The following is a 17,320-nucleotide window of genomic DNA, read 5'->3' as shown; positions in this document are numbered from 1 at the left end:
TATATATTTTTATATTAACTTAAACCTGACCTTTATTGACCCCTATCTCATCTGATGTAAAGTGCAGATGAGGCCAAAGGTATATCTCACTGGTTCAGTAACAACCTACTCACTCTAGCCTTGAATGTGTAGTAAATTATAACTTTTTTTTAACAGATCCAATTTACAGACAATATATAACCTAGTAAAAATTAAGATAGTCTATTGTCCTTAAAAAATCTTATTTATCCATGAATTATATAGATTATCAGAAAATATTGAACACGTATTTTTTCTTTTGTCAATTAAACAAAAAAATATTAAGATATAGACGACCAGATGGCCCAGAGGTTAGAGAACCTGACTACGAAGCTTTAGGTCCCGGGTTCGATTCCCGTGTCGGGGCAATGTTTGTTCTCGGGTCTTGGGTGTTTGATATGTACCTATTTAATTATGTATCCATCTATATAATTATATTTATCAGTTGCTTAGTACCCATAACACAAGCTTTGCTAAGCTTACTTTGGGACTGTTGTGTTTCGGCGTGGAGAGTAAGACAGCCGGTGAAATTACTGGCACTAGAAGTATCTCATCTTAGGCCTCTAGGTTGGCAACGCATCTGCAATACCCCTGGTGTTGCAGATGTTTATGGGCGGTGGTGATCTCTTACCATCAGGAGACCCACTTGTTCGTTTGCCATCCAGTCGAATAAAAAAAAGAAAAAAAAAAGGTCAATTGGTGTGAATTGTCCCGTGATATAGTCAGTTAAAGTCCCCTATGACGGTCCGCCGTGCGACACTTTAACACGACGTGACGTCACAGCCCCCACTCCCAAGCGTTGAAGCGCTTCATATTTGTCATTTTTAGTTTGATTCACAAAAGAAGAATTGCGTGTCCAATATTTTCCAAAAATCTAACCGACAAGGACGAACTAAACAGAATAATATTTTTTTTATAATTAATAATATTCTTTTTATAATTTTCATTGTTACAGTTAGTTAAGCTATCTTAGGTTAGTTCTTTTTTATGTATGTAAACTCATAATTGTACAAGGTTAGTTAACATTGTTTTTAAATAAATTTATCTAATCCCATTTATCAATTAGAATAGAAACTCGTGGTGACAGCATTAGTTTGCATAAAATAACTGAAAAATTTGTTTAAACGTCAGTAGATACAGTTATATTTTTTTAATAAAAAATCTATCGCCATATTCAATACTTAGAATTACATATATCTATGTAGCTTTCCACGCACGTACTGTACATTACTGCTTGTACCCTGGATACTGGCAAGTATACATTTTTTTTATTTTCTTCCACAGCCCCATGCAGTTGCAGTATTATTCGAACTACTGCTGACAATAGTACAATCGAGTACTTTACCACAGTACTACAGGGTCTCGAAACGGTGCCGATATAGGATAATACAAGTGAGTTCTCTCTCAAATTCAAATAATAATAATAAACATTGCATTCAGAAAATATTGTTCCATAAAAAAATACAAAGAAAGTAATAACCATTACAACTGTAAAAATGTGTTAGTTTAGTAGGTACTTAAACTATGATTAGTATAATATAACCTTTTTTACTACCTACTAAGCAAATAACGAAGCCGTGGTGGCAGAGTGGTTTGACCTATGGCCTCTCAAGCAGAGGTTCGTGGGTTCCCCGGCTCGCACCTCTGCGTTTTTCGAAATTCATGTGCGGAATTATATTTGAAATTTACCACGAGCTTTACGGTGAAGGAAAACATCGTGAGGAAACCTGCACAAACATGCGAAGCAATTCAATGGTGTGTGTGAAGTTCCCAATCCGCACTGGGCCCGCGTGGGAACTACTGCCCAAGCCCTCTCATTCTGAGGGGAGGCCTGTGCCCTGCAGTGGGACGTATATAGGCTGGGATGATGATGATGATGATGCAAATAATATATTTAACTGTTTCAGTGCAATAAAGTTAGTATTAATGAAGCTTAGAACATGCATTATGGCTAACCAGTGACACTAGTGTTTCACGCTGCTTCGCATACGTAAACGATTAAATACGACATTTGAATTGAAATTCCGGGATTTCACTAAAATTCTCGTGGAAATTTCGGAATAGAGTAGCCTATATCTATTCCAGATATCCAGCTGTATTCAAATCTGTCCACTCACTAACTTTCGCATTTATAATCTTAGTACCTATATAGATAAAATATCTATTAGAATTTAGTGAGAATTACGTATAAAATATTTGGAAACGGAACGAAACGGAAGCATATAATCTGTTATATATTTCATAACGTATCTTAATAATATGTTTTACGGAGTTGTAAAATGTATCTAACTTAATGAAATTTATTTTATTTCTCTTTGTCAACAGAGTATGGCCTGCAGTGTAACAGCGTTGGCAAAATTGCAATGTAAGTGTCATCTCACTATAAAGTTGCAAATTAAAATGGCGACGGTCGACAAGATGGCCGACGCGTTCCACCAACCGCAAAGAAGGAATAGGGACATTATGATGTGAAAACGTAACTTTTATTGGCACAACCAACTTTGTTCGTAAGGAAATTATTTAATAAAATTAACTAAAATCATTGTACATTTTTTATAATTAACTACAAATAAGGTGTAATTGTTTAAAAAGGTATTTGTACATGTTATGGGGTTGTATGTATTTTTCCTACAATTTTGAAACTATTATAATTTTTGTCTGTCGTCAAATATAAGAAATAATAGTTCCTATTATCAAATGCCATTTATTTTGGAAATAAATAAAAATCGATCAAGTGCTCGACGTTTTCGATGCTAAATATTTATTTTCGTATTTGACGTTTGCAAAAAAAAAATTTGTAGGAGAAATGCGACAGCGACTTATGTAAGATCGTATGTCAGATCTTTATGTGTCTATTGAACTATTCCAATTTATTTAATTCCCTAGTAGTGAGGGATACGACGGCTCCAGATCATTTTTTTTTTGGTCCAAAATGGCGATTTTGGGGCGGGTCAAATCCTAAAAAAAAAAAAAAAAAAAAAAAAAAAAAAAAAAAAAAAAAAAAAAAAAAAAAAAGGAAACACCCCCCACTTGGAGCGATTGGACGAGGTCTGAGAACGCTCCGCCTACTCCTTCCTGTACATATGTACTTCACTTCTGGGACAATAGCAACTCCGAAGCACCTAATCATAAAAGGTTCGACCGCGAACAATACAAGCCGCGCGAACAATAGCGCTCATTGTCCCTTTACCTGCTCTCGGCTCTGGCGCTAGCTCTATTGTTCCACTCACCTGACTACCGTACCTTTTTTTCATTCACTTGTTTCCTTTTACTACCTGGGTTCGCCGCACCTCTTGAGTTTTTCGAAATTCATTTGTGGCATTACATTTGAAATTTACCACGTGTTTTACGGTGGAGGAAAACATCGTGAGGAAACCTGCTCAAACCTGCGAAGCAATTCAATGGTGTGTGTGAAGTTCCAAATCAATTCAATCATCAAACTTTCCCCTGCCAATTTCGTAACTTTAAGGAATGGCATAAATCTAACCTAACCTAAACCTATCTTTTAGCAATATAATATATACTGAGCGGCAAAAAAATCTGGTCCTCAAATATATGCAATAATAGCTAATTTTGTATGTGGACTCAAGAGGTGCGGCGAACCCAGGTAGTAAAAGGAAACAAGTGAATGAAAAAAAGGTACGGTAGTCAGGTGAGTGGAACAATAGAGCTAGCGCCAGAGCCGAGAGCAGGTAAAGGGACAATGAGCGCCTATTGTTCGCGCGGCTTGTATTGTTCGCGGGTCGAACCTTTTATGATTAGGTGCTTCGGAGTTGCTATTGTCCCAGAAGTGAAGTACATATGTACAGGAAGGAGTAGGCGGAGCGTTCTCAGACCTCGTCCAATCGCTCCAAGTGGGGGGTGTTTTTTTTTTTTTTTTTTTTTTTTTTTTTTTTTTTTTTTTTTTTTTTTTTTTTTTTTTTTTTTAGGATTTGACCCGCCCCAAAATCGCCATTTTGGACCAAAAAAAAAATGATCTGGAGCCGTCGTATCCCTCACTACTTTCCTCCAAATGGTTTCCAAGAATTATTTTAAGCTTACATTGAACAAAGACATTGATATAAAAATGCGAAAAATAAATAAATACAAAAAACCGTGCTACAAGCTTTTATTATTTTTTTATTATATTTTTTGAATAAAATACAAAGTTAGGTTGCTAATGCGGAAATCGGGAAAAAAATCAAGCGAAATAAAAGTTTTTGGGTGATGATTTTTCTTCTGTTAAAATTTGATATTCAATTCCGCTACCTCCTGACTTCTTATTGTCGAAAAGATATTTTTTTTATAAGTAATCGCCATAACTGTATCCGCAAATTCATTGGGACATTTATTGTGAAAAAGTACTGCGGAGGAAGGTTACAGTGATTCGCCTATAGCTTACCTACTTTGAATTCCTCAGAATTTTAGATTACATAGGCAATTATCAAATTTTGTCCAGGTAAACTTGTCCCGACTTAAAAAAGCTGTTTCCGTTTACATTATAATTTTCTTGCGGGTATTTGAGTGAAATGAAGAATGATTTGCAGTCAGCAAGGTATATTTTTTTATTTGTCACTTAAAAATTACAGCATCACAGTAAAAACAAATGCGCTGCAAAATTGAAATTATACAAAAAACACAAAAAAGACGTACCACAGATAATTATTGACAATCGAAATCGAAACATGCTTTCTTCTCCTAACGCCCAGAGTCCTTTATAAAGGACTTATTGTAATTTGAACATCAAACTCTATCATAAAATGATATAAAGTTTGATGTTCAGAAATCTAAAATTTGACTTTGTCGTTAGGAGGATATTGGACAGGACTTGAAATTAAAATTGATAAGCTTTAATCCGTTTTTTTTATTTATTTAGAATATTTTCAGTAAGCAAACGGTAGCACAAACCAGTCTGTTGTGATAAATAATTTTAAGTCTTTTTATAGAACAATATTGTTTTGATGTACTATATTTATTACATTTTGTTTTTGCAATGTGTTCTGAATACAACCTCTTTTTTTTAAGCTGTAAAATCTACCTTTTATATCTACAAATTATTTTCTTTGGTCTTTTCAAAATATAAACAATTGAAAATAAAAATTGCAAACTAGAGTACATTTTAACTGTATTTAAATCAAAAAGTAGGTAATTTCTATTGCTCAAGTCGATTTCTATTTTATTTTCAATGACAAATTTATATTTTCGGTCTGTATGTTAGGCAATTGTGTTTCGTAAATAAAATTAAAAAAATGTACATAAACTATCGATGTGTTCTCGGACTTTTTGAAAATATAAATTTGTATTTTTTATTTTGGACGGACTAAAACATTTATTTTATGTGGGTCGATACGAAAAAATATTGTAAATATATTTTGTATTATATAGAGAAATGAAGTATACATATAAATTTAAGTAGATAGTATAATTACTTTATAACTATTGTATTATAAGGAAAGTGGAATAAGAAAAAAAAAGTGAATTAATTTCTTTTGTCAAAATAAAAAGAGTAAAAGACATCATTTTGTGTTATTATTTCAAATTTATCTCCATCTTACAGTCATTACTCTTGGAAAGAGGCCTCCACACAGAATTAAAGATACTGTTACTTACAGCTTTGTGAAGAACTGAAGCAAAATAATACCTTTGATTAACTTTTGATTGTAGTTATAATGCAGTCTATCATCATCATCATCTCAGCCGCAGGACGTCCACTGTTGGACATAGGCCTCCCCAGAGACTTCCCGTTGCTTCGGTTGGGAGCGGCTTGCATCGGCTTTAACCAGGTCACCCGCCCATCTCGTTGGACGTCCTTTGCTGCTCTTGCCAATCCACGATCTCCATCCTTGAACTTTTCGGCTCCAATGGCCATCAGTTCTCCATGCTATTCGACCTGCCTATAGGCTCTTCAACGACCTAAATCCACTTGGGCTTGACTATGTTGGTATCTCTCGTTTTTCCAGTTTTGCGACTCAAAAAATCCCGAGAATACCCCACAAATGTTACTAATATTTTAATGCGAAAGTTTGTGTGTATGTTTGTTACCCCTTCACGCTAAAACGGCTGGACAGATTCGGGTGAAATTAGGTACGTCGAAAGCTGGACATCTGGAATAAGACATAGGCTACTTTTTATCCCAATATTCCTACGGGATAGGGATACAATCTCGAAATTTCAACCACTTGAATTAGAGACATGAAATTTGGCGCGGCTGATTTATATAGGTATCTACAACGTTAATTTCTAACTATGCATGTTGTAGAATTTTTTTAGGAATTTACTAAAATCCCGGAATTTTATTTCAACTGTCCTATTGATTTACGCGTGCGAAGCCGCGGGTGAACGCGCAGTGCCTATAATGAATCTAAACTTGCTAACTGCATTCAGATGGCTGCCAATTACGTATATTGAAACGTCTGCCAGATGTCGCGGTGAGCACAAAGGGATGCTTCTTTTTGCGCGCGCGCAATCGAATCGATAATTAGTTTAACTCTAAACTTAGTGTTAAGACTGAACACGACTAACCTGGCTAAACTTGAAAATCCAGTTGTTTGCCAAAGTGAAGAAAAATATTCATTATATTGTTATTCATGTAGACGTTTCCAATTTCCAAAACACGGTTCGACAAAAAAAAAGTATTTTTTTGTTTACATCCCACTAATGTAAATGCGAAAAAAGTGCTTTCTTTCTTTCATTCAAAAAAAAGTTTGTAAGTCCGTTTGTTTTTTGGCTTGCACACTGCAGTCAAATTAGATCGAGGGCGTAGGCAAAGCTACCGCAAGGCTCAAATGTAGGCAAGGCATATAACTATATTATAACTTTGCATATGCATATTCATATTCATTTATTCATAAAATTAAAAATTTTACATGTCAAATATTTTAGTCATCATTATTACAATTTAGTATACAATTTAAAATGCAGCCGAAGCCAATCAAATTAACAATAATGAACCATTGTACTATTTTTCCAAGAGAAGACTCCACACGAAAAGGAATTGCTAACAGAAAAGTCGGTTCTTCTTTCTTGTACCCAAATGGTTGTCTGGAAGAGATCGCTTTTAAGCGATAAGACCGCCTATTGTCTACCCTGAATCTAAGTGTTTATATTATAAGTTTTTTTGTACTGCTTTATGGTGTGCAATAAAGAATATTTGTAGTAAAGAATATTGTTAGGTTAGAACTGTGACCACACAAAGAAACGAGCTTGTACAGTCAAGTTCATAAACTCGTGAGCAAAAAGTTGATCAAAAATATCTGAACACGCTTCTGCGCCGTTAACAATGGAGTCGTGTTCAGATAGTTTTGATCAAATTTCTGCTCACAAGTTTATAAACTCGACTGTACCAGCGAACTGCGAACCCACATAACATCATAACTTGCTCACACCAAGGTGTTAGGCCAAACAAATTATGCTCTTTCAGTTTCGTACAAACGAGGTTATGCATTATGAGTTTTTGCGACATGATAATTATACCAAACGATGATATGCAACACAGAGGATTATGGCAAGAAAAGTTAGAACCCCCTAAGCCCTAAGGTGCAATGTTGGTTGTATGGCTAAAACAACACTTTAACAGTTAGCCTTATTGTTTTTATTCTTTTAAAACTGTCATAAAAAAGTAAAGCACTTGGTCGACTAATTATGCCTAAAGTTACTGGTCCAAATACGGAGGTGTTGGTGACAATAATAAAGTAAGTATCTATAAAATAAGTAAGCAGCCAAGAGCGAGTTGGGCCGGCAAAATTTCCAAACACTTTAATTTCAACAAACTACGATTCATCATCATCATTAGAGCCTATATACGTTCTGTTGGGCACAGACCTCCTCTCAGAATGAGAGGGCTTGGGCCGTAGTTCCCACGCGGGCCCAATGCGGAATGGGAACTTCACACGCACCATTGAATTGATTCGCAGGTTTGTGCAGTTTTCCTTACAACGTTTTAAAATACCGTAAAGCTCGTCGTAAAACACAAAGTTAACTGCAGCCCAAGTTCTTTCATTCTGAGACAGCATCTTTCCAGCTGTGGAACGTGTATAGGCCAGTAACATATTTATGCTGTATCTGGGCGACATAAAATGACTTATTATGCTCTAGTGCATAAAATAAAATCTTCGCCTAAGGCCAAGGTAATCAGGTGTCAACAGCCACAAACAGAAAAGTTTCTACATATATTTTTTAATAATTATTAATTTATATAAAACTAAAAATCAATCAAATCAATCAAAATAAATCAGTAAAATAAAAATAAAAAAAATATATAATAATGCATAAAAAATAAAAGGTACATAGATAGTGAATAATTGTTTCCATTGTTGCTATTTCATTTCCTCGCAACCTAAGTGAAAAGCAGAGTGTAAAACTCGAGCATTAAACCTATTTTCCCCTCGACGTGTCTATCCACCCTCTACGTACCGGCTCGGGTGGCTATATAAACGTCTTGGGTAAAATGGCACGTTTTATGCTCTTGTTGTACAATCTACTATATATTGTCCTAATGGCTATTTTAAGCCAGAAACGCTTTTTTGTATCATTTAAAAAAGCTGACATGTTTAAAAAAAAAATACTTACCCTTGTATCTGATTGGCACGTTGATATTTTTTTATCACTTTGTGCGTATTTGAACGTCAATTGCATCCGTGAGTAGAAAATCGCCAATGACAGACAGTTCTCCGTTTTTACACCAATACACGGGACCCTAAAAGCAATTTAATTGCCAATCTCCTTTTGGTCACAAAAATTAGTTAAGCTTTCCGCTAAATTCCGTGCCTTTTACAGAACAATGACATTCAATTGTCACTTTGACAAGTTGTTTGACGTCCGCTGTCAGTTTTTTATTACTTATATGTCGACAGCTAGGTTGGTTCAATATAAAATAACATATAGATAATTTAACACTTACTGTGGAATTGCATGGACCAGAGACCTTATTTTCTAACACACTCGGAATCGAAAAGAGACGGCGAATGCAAATGAGCGCCTGCATTCGTTCAATCAATATAAAATAACATGTTCAGTCAGCAAAAAAATATGAATGCAGCCAAAGTGCCAAAAATATGTATACAGGACTTTATTGCCTGCACATTAAGGTCGTGTATATTTTTTTGCACTTTGGCTGTATTCATATTTTTGTTGCTGACTGTACGTAGCTATCGTACAAATATGAACACTTGTAGAAAATATTGAGTAGAAAATTAAAAAAAACTTCGTATTTTGCGCGACATACGGGACCCTAAAAACATTTTAAAGCCATTTTCTTTTTGGGATAGCTCAAATGGCTTTGGATGAGCGTTCTGCGACTGTCTTCCGGTGAATTCAACAATTTAATTATCATTACAAAATGGTCATTTTAATTCGTACACCTTTTGATATTTAGGTCATTTTGATACATAGACGATTTTCATATTGAGCATAGAACTAACCTTACCAACTTAGAAAAATTATAAAAGCAAATTATTTAGCAGGTGGTGGGACCTTGTGCAAGGTCCGCCCGGATTGCTACCACCATCTTGCTCGCTAAACATACCGTGAAGCAGCAGTGCTTGCACTGTTGTGTTTCGGCGTGGAGAGTAAGACAGCCGGTGAAATTACTGGCACTTGAGGTAACCCATCTTAGGCCTCTAGTTTGACAACGCATCTGCAATACCCCTGGTGTTGCAGATGTTTATGGGCGGTGGTGATGACCCACTTGCTCGTTTGCCATCCAGTCGAATAAAAGTAAAAGCCCTGGTATTGCGAATTCAAATTCAATGTCTCATAAACGGTTAAACCGATTTTAATCAAACGCATCTACAAATCACCGAAAGAAAATTCACTTTTACGTGAAATAAATGCATCGAAATCTGTCCATTCGTTTGAGAGCTACGATGCAACAGACAGAGAGACATTGGCGTCAAACTTAACACCCCTCTTTTTTGCGTCGGGGGTTAAACACCGACCACTGGCGCCATCTAGGTACCACATTTATTATTAACTTTTGACTACTTCCTTCTGCATCAAAGAGTGTCACATTTTACTTAAAAAACTCACAGAAAGGACCCCAAATAGCTCATAATGGAAACGGAAGTTTACGCCCACGGAACCCTTTTAAAAAATAATAAAACGCAGGGGGCTTTTTGATACAAAAGGTACAAAAAACGAGACATCTGGTCTTTGTTAGACATTTACAGTTTACTCGTAATATTTAATCCATGGCAAACTGCCACTCTCAGATAAGTCAATTAAAAAGTACCTATCATGGATTAATTAACTAGGTATGTGAACCGACTGAACTTGTAGATTTTTTTTTTCATTAAAATTTTGGCTGCAGCTAATTCAGCGATGTGGTTCTGTACCTCAGTATTCCTGAGCTGCCAGTCATTTTTAACCCCGACGCAAAAAGAGGGGTGCTATAAGTTTGACCGCTATGTGTGTCTGTCTGTCTGTGGCACCGTAGCTCTTAAACGGGTGGACCGATTTGAATAAGTTTGACCGCTATGTGTGTCTGTCTGTCTGTGGCACCGTAGCTCTTAAACGGGTGGACCGATTTGAATAAGTTTGACCGCTATGTGTGTCTGTCTGTCTGTGGCACCGTAGCTCTTAAACGGGTTGACCGATTTGAATGCGTTTTTTTTATTTGAATGCAGGTTTTCTAGCGATGGTTCTTAGACATGTTTCATCAAAATCGGTTCAGCCGTTTTTAAGATATTGAAATTTGAAGTGACAAAGTCGGGGTTTTCCTACTTTTTATTGGTTAGGTTATATCTTTTGTTTCTAAAGGTGCCATACCATAGATACATAGATCAGATGATGATGATAGATAGTAATAGATGGGTTCGTGTGATTTGTGTGTGTTCTTACAGTGCGGAGGCGGAGGAACTGCATGAACACGGATATCTTGCATAAACTTAGCTATCATAAGGTCGCGGGTGAGCAAAGAAATTCCTTTAGCTCATTATTATAATATGTCGGAGGCCGATCGTAAAATCCGCCAGATCACGAAATTCCTAGGCACATCATGAAATGGCGCCATTTCATGATATGGCTAAAAGTTGGCCAGACATATTACGATGTGCCTGAGAAACAATACGGCAGATCGATTAGAGCAACGCATTCGTCGATATTCCTAGCTTTATACCGGGCACATCGTGATATGTTGAAAAAATTAAAAATTTAGGTACGACGAGCGAAGCGAGGAGTGGTTAGGATGAATTGTGACGTATTGTGACCGGCGAAGTGCCAAAACCGATATGACGGCGTTTCATGATATGCCTAGGAATTTCATGAGCTGCCTAAACGTCACTAGGCAAATCGTTAAACGGTAAGTTTCGAACGATATATGGCGGATGTCCTTTAGCCAATTCATGAAATGGCGCCATTTCACGATATGGCTAGGAATTTCGTGATCTGGCTGACTTTACGGATATATGTAGATGTTACATGATTAGGTTGTAGGTGTATGACACCCTAAGTAAGTTATATATAGTTATATAACTTACTTAGTATAGTAAGTAAGTTATATATAAGTTATATATTATAATGCCAAATGGTTTCTTAAGACTATAAAAAGTTTTTTTTTTTTACAATTAATAAAATAAGACAATTGAAATTCCGGGATTTCACTAATTCCCCTGGGAAATCCCAAAATTTATATCGTGATCTTCATTGAGGTTGTGTTGCGTTTGGATATTTGGTTGTTATTTCAAAATTGTATCCCTATCCCAAGGGAATATCGGAATAAAAAGTAGCCTATATGTTAATCCAGGGTAAATATTGCATGTATGCCAAATTTCATGCAAACCCGTTCAGTAGTTTTTGCGTGTAAGAGTAACAAACATCCAAATATCCAAACTTTCGCGTTTTTAATATTAGTAAGATTATATTATATGCGATATTTTTTGTCTTTACCACGGAAATTGCTCACGCTACGCCACTGATGCCGAATAAACTTTTAGTTTCGTTCTCTTTAACTACTTACTTACACAGTTTGTATAACCTACACAGATTTCTTAAATACTAAACGATTTTGTAAAAATAATTTGGCCAAATTGTATTTCTTTGTTAGCACTAGCTAGCTCAACTAAGTAAATTAAACTTGGTATTCTAAAGGGCATAACTTGAATATTTTTTATGTTGTTTTAACAACCGGCTAACGTCAGACTGTGCGCGATTTTGTCTCTTTGAAGGTGGACACGTCTGTCGCATGCACCCACAAAGGTGGGCTCGCACAGTTACTTGGCGGGTGCCGGAGAACGGCCAGCGACATCGAGGCAGACCGAGAAGGAGATGGCGGGACGATCTGGACACGTACGCAAAGGACTGGCCTGACATTGCGTCAGAACGAGAGTTGTGGAGGTCAAGAGGGGAGGCTTTTGCCCAGCAGTGGGACACTATACAGGCTACTTAAAAAAAAAAAGGTGTGGGGACACTAGCCTCTTTCGAGCGTCGTCGTCATTCCAGCATCCGCACAGAGTTGACGCGATACAGCGCTGCAGGGCTACTACGAAATTCGAAAATCGAAGTTTGTGTCGTTCGGTCCCTCTGACACTTATACTATTTAATACGAGAGCGAGAGGGACGGTACGATACTAACTTCGGTTTACGCATCGCTGCATCGCGTCGCATTCCGTCACGCCGAAACAGGTGGACGTTATTAGATGAAATTTGGCACGTAGATAGCTGGACGTCTGGAATAATACAAAGGCCACTTTTTATCCCGATATTTTCACAGATTCGGGATGCAAATGGAAATTTAATCGCTAGAATTTAGATTCGTAGTCATGATATCTCTCTCTAATATAAACGATCTCTGGGAGTGTGTGAAATGAAAGTTGACTTGCAATATTTAAACCTACTTTTGCCAAGTTGCTTGCGGCGATTCTTCTTGGCCTTGGTCTTTTGCCAAGTTTCTTGCGGCGATTCTTCTTGGCCTTGGTCTTTTGCCAAGTTTCTTGCGGCGATTCTTCTTGGCCTTGGTCTTTTGCCAAGTTTCTTGCGGCGATTCTTCTTGGCCTTGGTCTTTTGCCAAGTTTCTTGCGGCGATTCTTCTTGGCCTTGGTCTTTCCGAAAGCGCTGGTAGTATATGAAAATGCCATGCATAACCTAACCAACAAAAAGTTGTAAAACCCCCGACTTTGTCACTTCAAAGTTCAATATCTCAAAAACGGCTGAACCCATTTTGATAAAACATATTTAAAAACCATTGCTAGAAAACCTGCTTTCAAAAAAAAAACCGCATTCAAATCGCTCCAACCGTTTAAGAGCTACGGTGCCACAGACAGACACATAAACACAGACATACAGACTCACAGACACACATAGCGGTCAAACTTATAACACCCCTCTTTTTACGCCGGGGGTTAAAAAGAACCCTTTGCGGCTTACTTACAAAATATATATTTTTTTATTGACTTGCACACGAACATTGCAAGTGAAATAAAATTTGCTGTCAAAATATAAAAGGTTATTTAAAATTAGTCAATGTAGAAATATTAAAAACATCGCAGTTCCAATTGTACTTAAATAAGGAAATCAAAAACCACCGAATCCCAAATAACGTCCTGGCAACACGCACAACGAACATAGAAAACGCACCGCTTTATGCTCGTGCATACTCGAGCCAGGACCTTAAATAATGCTTGGCGGTACACTCAAAGAAACGTATAGTTAAAGTAGAAACTATAAAATTTACTGTCATTTTTACTTGAAGGCGGTGGGTGGACACTATACTCGAGAATACTCGTACTAAATACGCACTGTAACATTGTGCTGTAACTTCTATATGCGCGCACTGATGTCTGTGTACTTATTCTGTGTCTGTGCTCTAGCCGCGCCTGCGTGTGTTAAGGTGTGTGTAAAAGTTTTATGAATACTTAGTAGTGGATATTTCAGCCGAGTAAGCGGGACGAGCGAGCGAGACGAGCGAGCGAGAGAGCAGTGGTAGCTGTGGTTTTCTGCGTTAGACTAATGGTCATGCGCGTACTCAACTTCAACTTCCATGAAATCGGAATGAGGGCTACAAGACAGGTGAAATATCCATAGATGGCGTTAGTATCGTGAGGTTTTTTTGACGTTACGGTCTTGCTTGCAAATGGCTTATTAACTAAATGATTATTAAGATAAAAGTGCTAACCAGTGTCTCGAGCTCCGAACCACTGTCCTTCATAACACAAGGTATATGCTAGCATGAAGACCAGGGAACAATTTTATTGTATCTCTAATAATTAGCAAGCCTTGTATAAACTGCTTGATTTCATATTGTTATTTCTTTTCTAAGAGGCTTATGAAGTAAACTAATTATTGTTACGTTCGTGGGGTGGGTTCGCTATTGAAAAGCACTTTTAACACCGATGAATAAGAGTAGGATTTATTTTCACACTGTTACTTAACTTTACAAAACACTTAAAAACAGTTCACAGTAATTTCGCACTCTAAAACTCACTTACAAGTCGCATTGATTCTTTTCGATGTTTATCGCTCAGTATCGCATTCGAAACTGTCCTCCGCCGTAACCTCACCCGGCTTATATACCCCCGGTGAATCGGTCCACAAAGTTCGAGAACAGTCCAGCTAGGACGTCATACCTACATCTCGAATGTTCCGGAAACGAGTAGAGTGTCTGTCTCTTTCATGTGCTATCTCTCTCACACAGTTACTAGAATATTCCGGAAACAGGATCATCAGTCTTGCCCGTGGCAATGAATTGCTTGAAATTTATGTATAGAATATTTGATATTTATCACTTGTTTTCAGTGAAGGAAAACATCATGGGAAACCTGCATACATCTGACATCTGAGGAGAAATTCAAAAGGTGTATGTGAAGTGCCGAACGCGCACTGGGCGAGTGTCTGTGCCCTCAGTGGGACGTACAGTACCCGGCGACAAAGATTGCACATCGGTCTTCGGAAAAAGACAATTGATTGTACACGACTATTTCCGAACACTGGCGACCGTCCATCAATCATCGTATTATTAAGTGACGTTTTGTATCAAATAAATACTGCACTTTATGGACTTAATTAGTTTACGTCCAATTTACGTCAAAATAATGACACGTAAACTTCGGATATCTATAGAGAGCTGTTGCAACTGCTAGAAAAAGTTCATCATCATCATCCCAGCCTATATACGTCCCACTGCTGGGCACAGGCCTCCTCTCAGAACAAGAGGGCTTGGGCCATAGTTCCCACGCGGGCCCAGTGCGGATTGGGAACTTCACACGCACCATTGAATTGCTTCGCAGGTTTGCGCAGGTTTCCTCACGATGTTTTCCTTCACCGCAAAGCTCGTGGTAAATTTCAAATGTAATTCCGCACATGAATTTCGAAAAACTCAGAGGTGCGAGCCGGGGTTTGAACCCACGACCACCACGACCACGACTTTTTGAGAAAAAGGTTAGTTCCCTCTTTTACCTAATGACGCCATCGTACAATTTAAAGTTTTGGAGGGTTTCAACAACTCTTTATTATATCTTTTCATTTAAATGCGTCCGTACTCTATTGGACCCGTAAATTATCTAAGCACCCGTACAACGACTGACAAACGTCATATAAGTAGCGTGTGGCAACGCTCTACGAAGCCGAAATGAGGGCTATCGCGAATGAATTCGCCGCTAGAGGCGCTAGTGTAGCGTGAGGTCTCCGAAATGTCAAATCTCATAGTTTTTGGGTGAGCTACGCGGGTTTATTTAGAATTAGAATAATTTTGTGAATATTTTGCAATATCTGTAATTAATTATGGCAAATATGCGTTCCGGGGCAATGAATGTCTGTGTTTTGAGACAGTTTTGTCTTTCGGAAACCTTTGTCCTCCCTTTTTTCCGAACAAAACGGGGACTATGCAACACTGTGGCATGCTCGATATTTATTTGGTACGGTTTTAAGGTGTATTAAATATGATTTTAATCTAAACTTTGTTTCCACGCCCGTAATAATAGACTTTCAAAACCATACTTAAAAACCTCACGCAACAGTGCGCCATCTAGTGAGACAAAAAACGATAGCCCTCATTAGCCGGGTCCTGTATTTAGGCTGATGATGATGATAAGGGATTAAAAAGGATTATAAGATAGGATTTAACTATATTTGCAAGCAAACCTATAGTTGTAGAAACCAAGTCCAAAGGCAAGCCTAATGCCTTAAAGGGATTTCTTTTAACAACGACCGGTCAAAAACAATAGAGTGGGAGCTCGCGCAAAAACGGCATACCCGTTCGGCCTGCGCAAGAGTTGCTATTCGAGTAAAAAGCTGCGCATTGCGCGGGCTCATCAAAGGTGCTTTATTTTTAGCCGACTGCGGCTGAAATGAGGGTTATGTTTTTGAATTAAAACTTGGCGTAAGATGATTTCTAGGAAACAAAGGTAGGTAAAAATACAAAAAGACTCCAAATAACCAATCATAATTCGATTGCTTAGTAGCGACATCTCTTGTCTGGGAGAGCGGTTAGTTCCGAAACAATGTAACGTCGCTCGATGAGAGCGAGACATTAGATGTCGCTAGTGCTGCTGCTTAAGTAGCGTAGTAGAAATAAGCAACCTGAGATATGTGTGCATAGGAGAAATTCGTGTCTGTACTCCTGTCCAGTGGTAGTGTACGGGTATGGCACGCAGCACGGAATGCTGAGAACCTGGGTGCGATTCCCAGCGGTGGTCTCTTTTTCTGGTTTTTATGTGCATTCATGTCTTAGTTTTTATTTTCGAAACAAAAGATCGAAGAAGATTTTCAATATACTACATGCACAACATAGTCATATATTTTCGTATTTTTAGTAATAGTAGGACTATAAAGCGAACTACATGACCACTTAATAAAAGGCCAGGTGCGAGTCGGACTCGCGTACCGAGGGCTCCGTACAAATTCGTAAGTATCTAAGAACATCCAGTGTTCGCAAAGCTGTAGGCCATTTTAGATGTTTAGATGCTTACTGACATACTTATACATGCGGAAACTGAAGAGAAAAAGTTCTGCCAACCTAAAAAATAAAACTGTTTAAGAACAGTGTTTGTTTTGTGTATGTGGAGGTCAAGAAGGAAGGCCTTTGCCCAGCAGTGAAACACACATATAGGCTAATAAAAAAAGAACAGTGTTGCCAGCAACAATTAATTAGGTACTCCTAACCTTCTGTTACGAAGCGTTGGCAGGCCTCCCACTAGGTGGACGGACGACATCGTGAGAGTTGCGGGTAACCGGTGGATGAAAGTGGCGAACTGTCGTTCATTGTGGCGTTCTGAGGAGGAGACCTTTGTTCATTAGTGGACGTCTTCTGACTGATAATGATGATGTTGATGATGATGATGATGATGATGATGATGAACCTTCTGCTATTAAGCGATTGCGCATTACAGTTGAC

At 37.8% G+C, this 17,320-nt stretch overlaps 1 protein-coding gene across 3 annotated transcripts in view; it reads left to right on the top strand.

The window, feature by feature from the left end:
- Positions 1-2,921, top strand: part of Dll (homeotic protein distal-less) — a 132,462-nt gene extending 129,541 nt beyond the window's left edge. For 2 of the 3 annotated variants that reach the window (XR_012453028.1, XR_012453027.1), the window contains exons 8-9: positions 1,303-1,410; positions 2,344-2,921. Coding sequence is in view for 1 of the 3 variants with exons in the window: in XM_074108752.1 (XP_073964853.1) it covers positions 2,344-2,362 (19 nt within the window). In the remaining 2 variants the exon portion in view is untranslated. The remainder of the gene's footprint in view (positions 1-1,302; positions 1,411-2,343) is intronic. The other variant, XM_074108752.1, reaches the window with a different exon arrangement.
- Positions 2,922-17,320: the final 14,399 nt, after the last annotated feature.

The sequence above is a fragment of the Choristoneura fumiferana genome, chromosome 27 (genome assembly GCF_025370935.1).
Source record: "Choristoneura fumiferana chromosome 27, NRCan_CFum_1, whole genome shotgun sequence".
In the NCBI taxonomy this organism is placed as follows: Eukaryota; Metazoa; Arthropoda; class Insecta; order Lepidoptera; family Tortricidae; genus Choristoneura; species Choristoneura fumiferana.
Note: the sequence above shows the minus strand (reverse complement) of the source record. Positions and strands in the feature narration are given on the sequence as shown.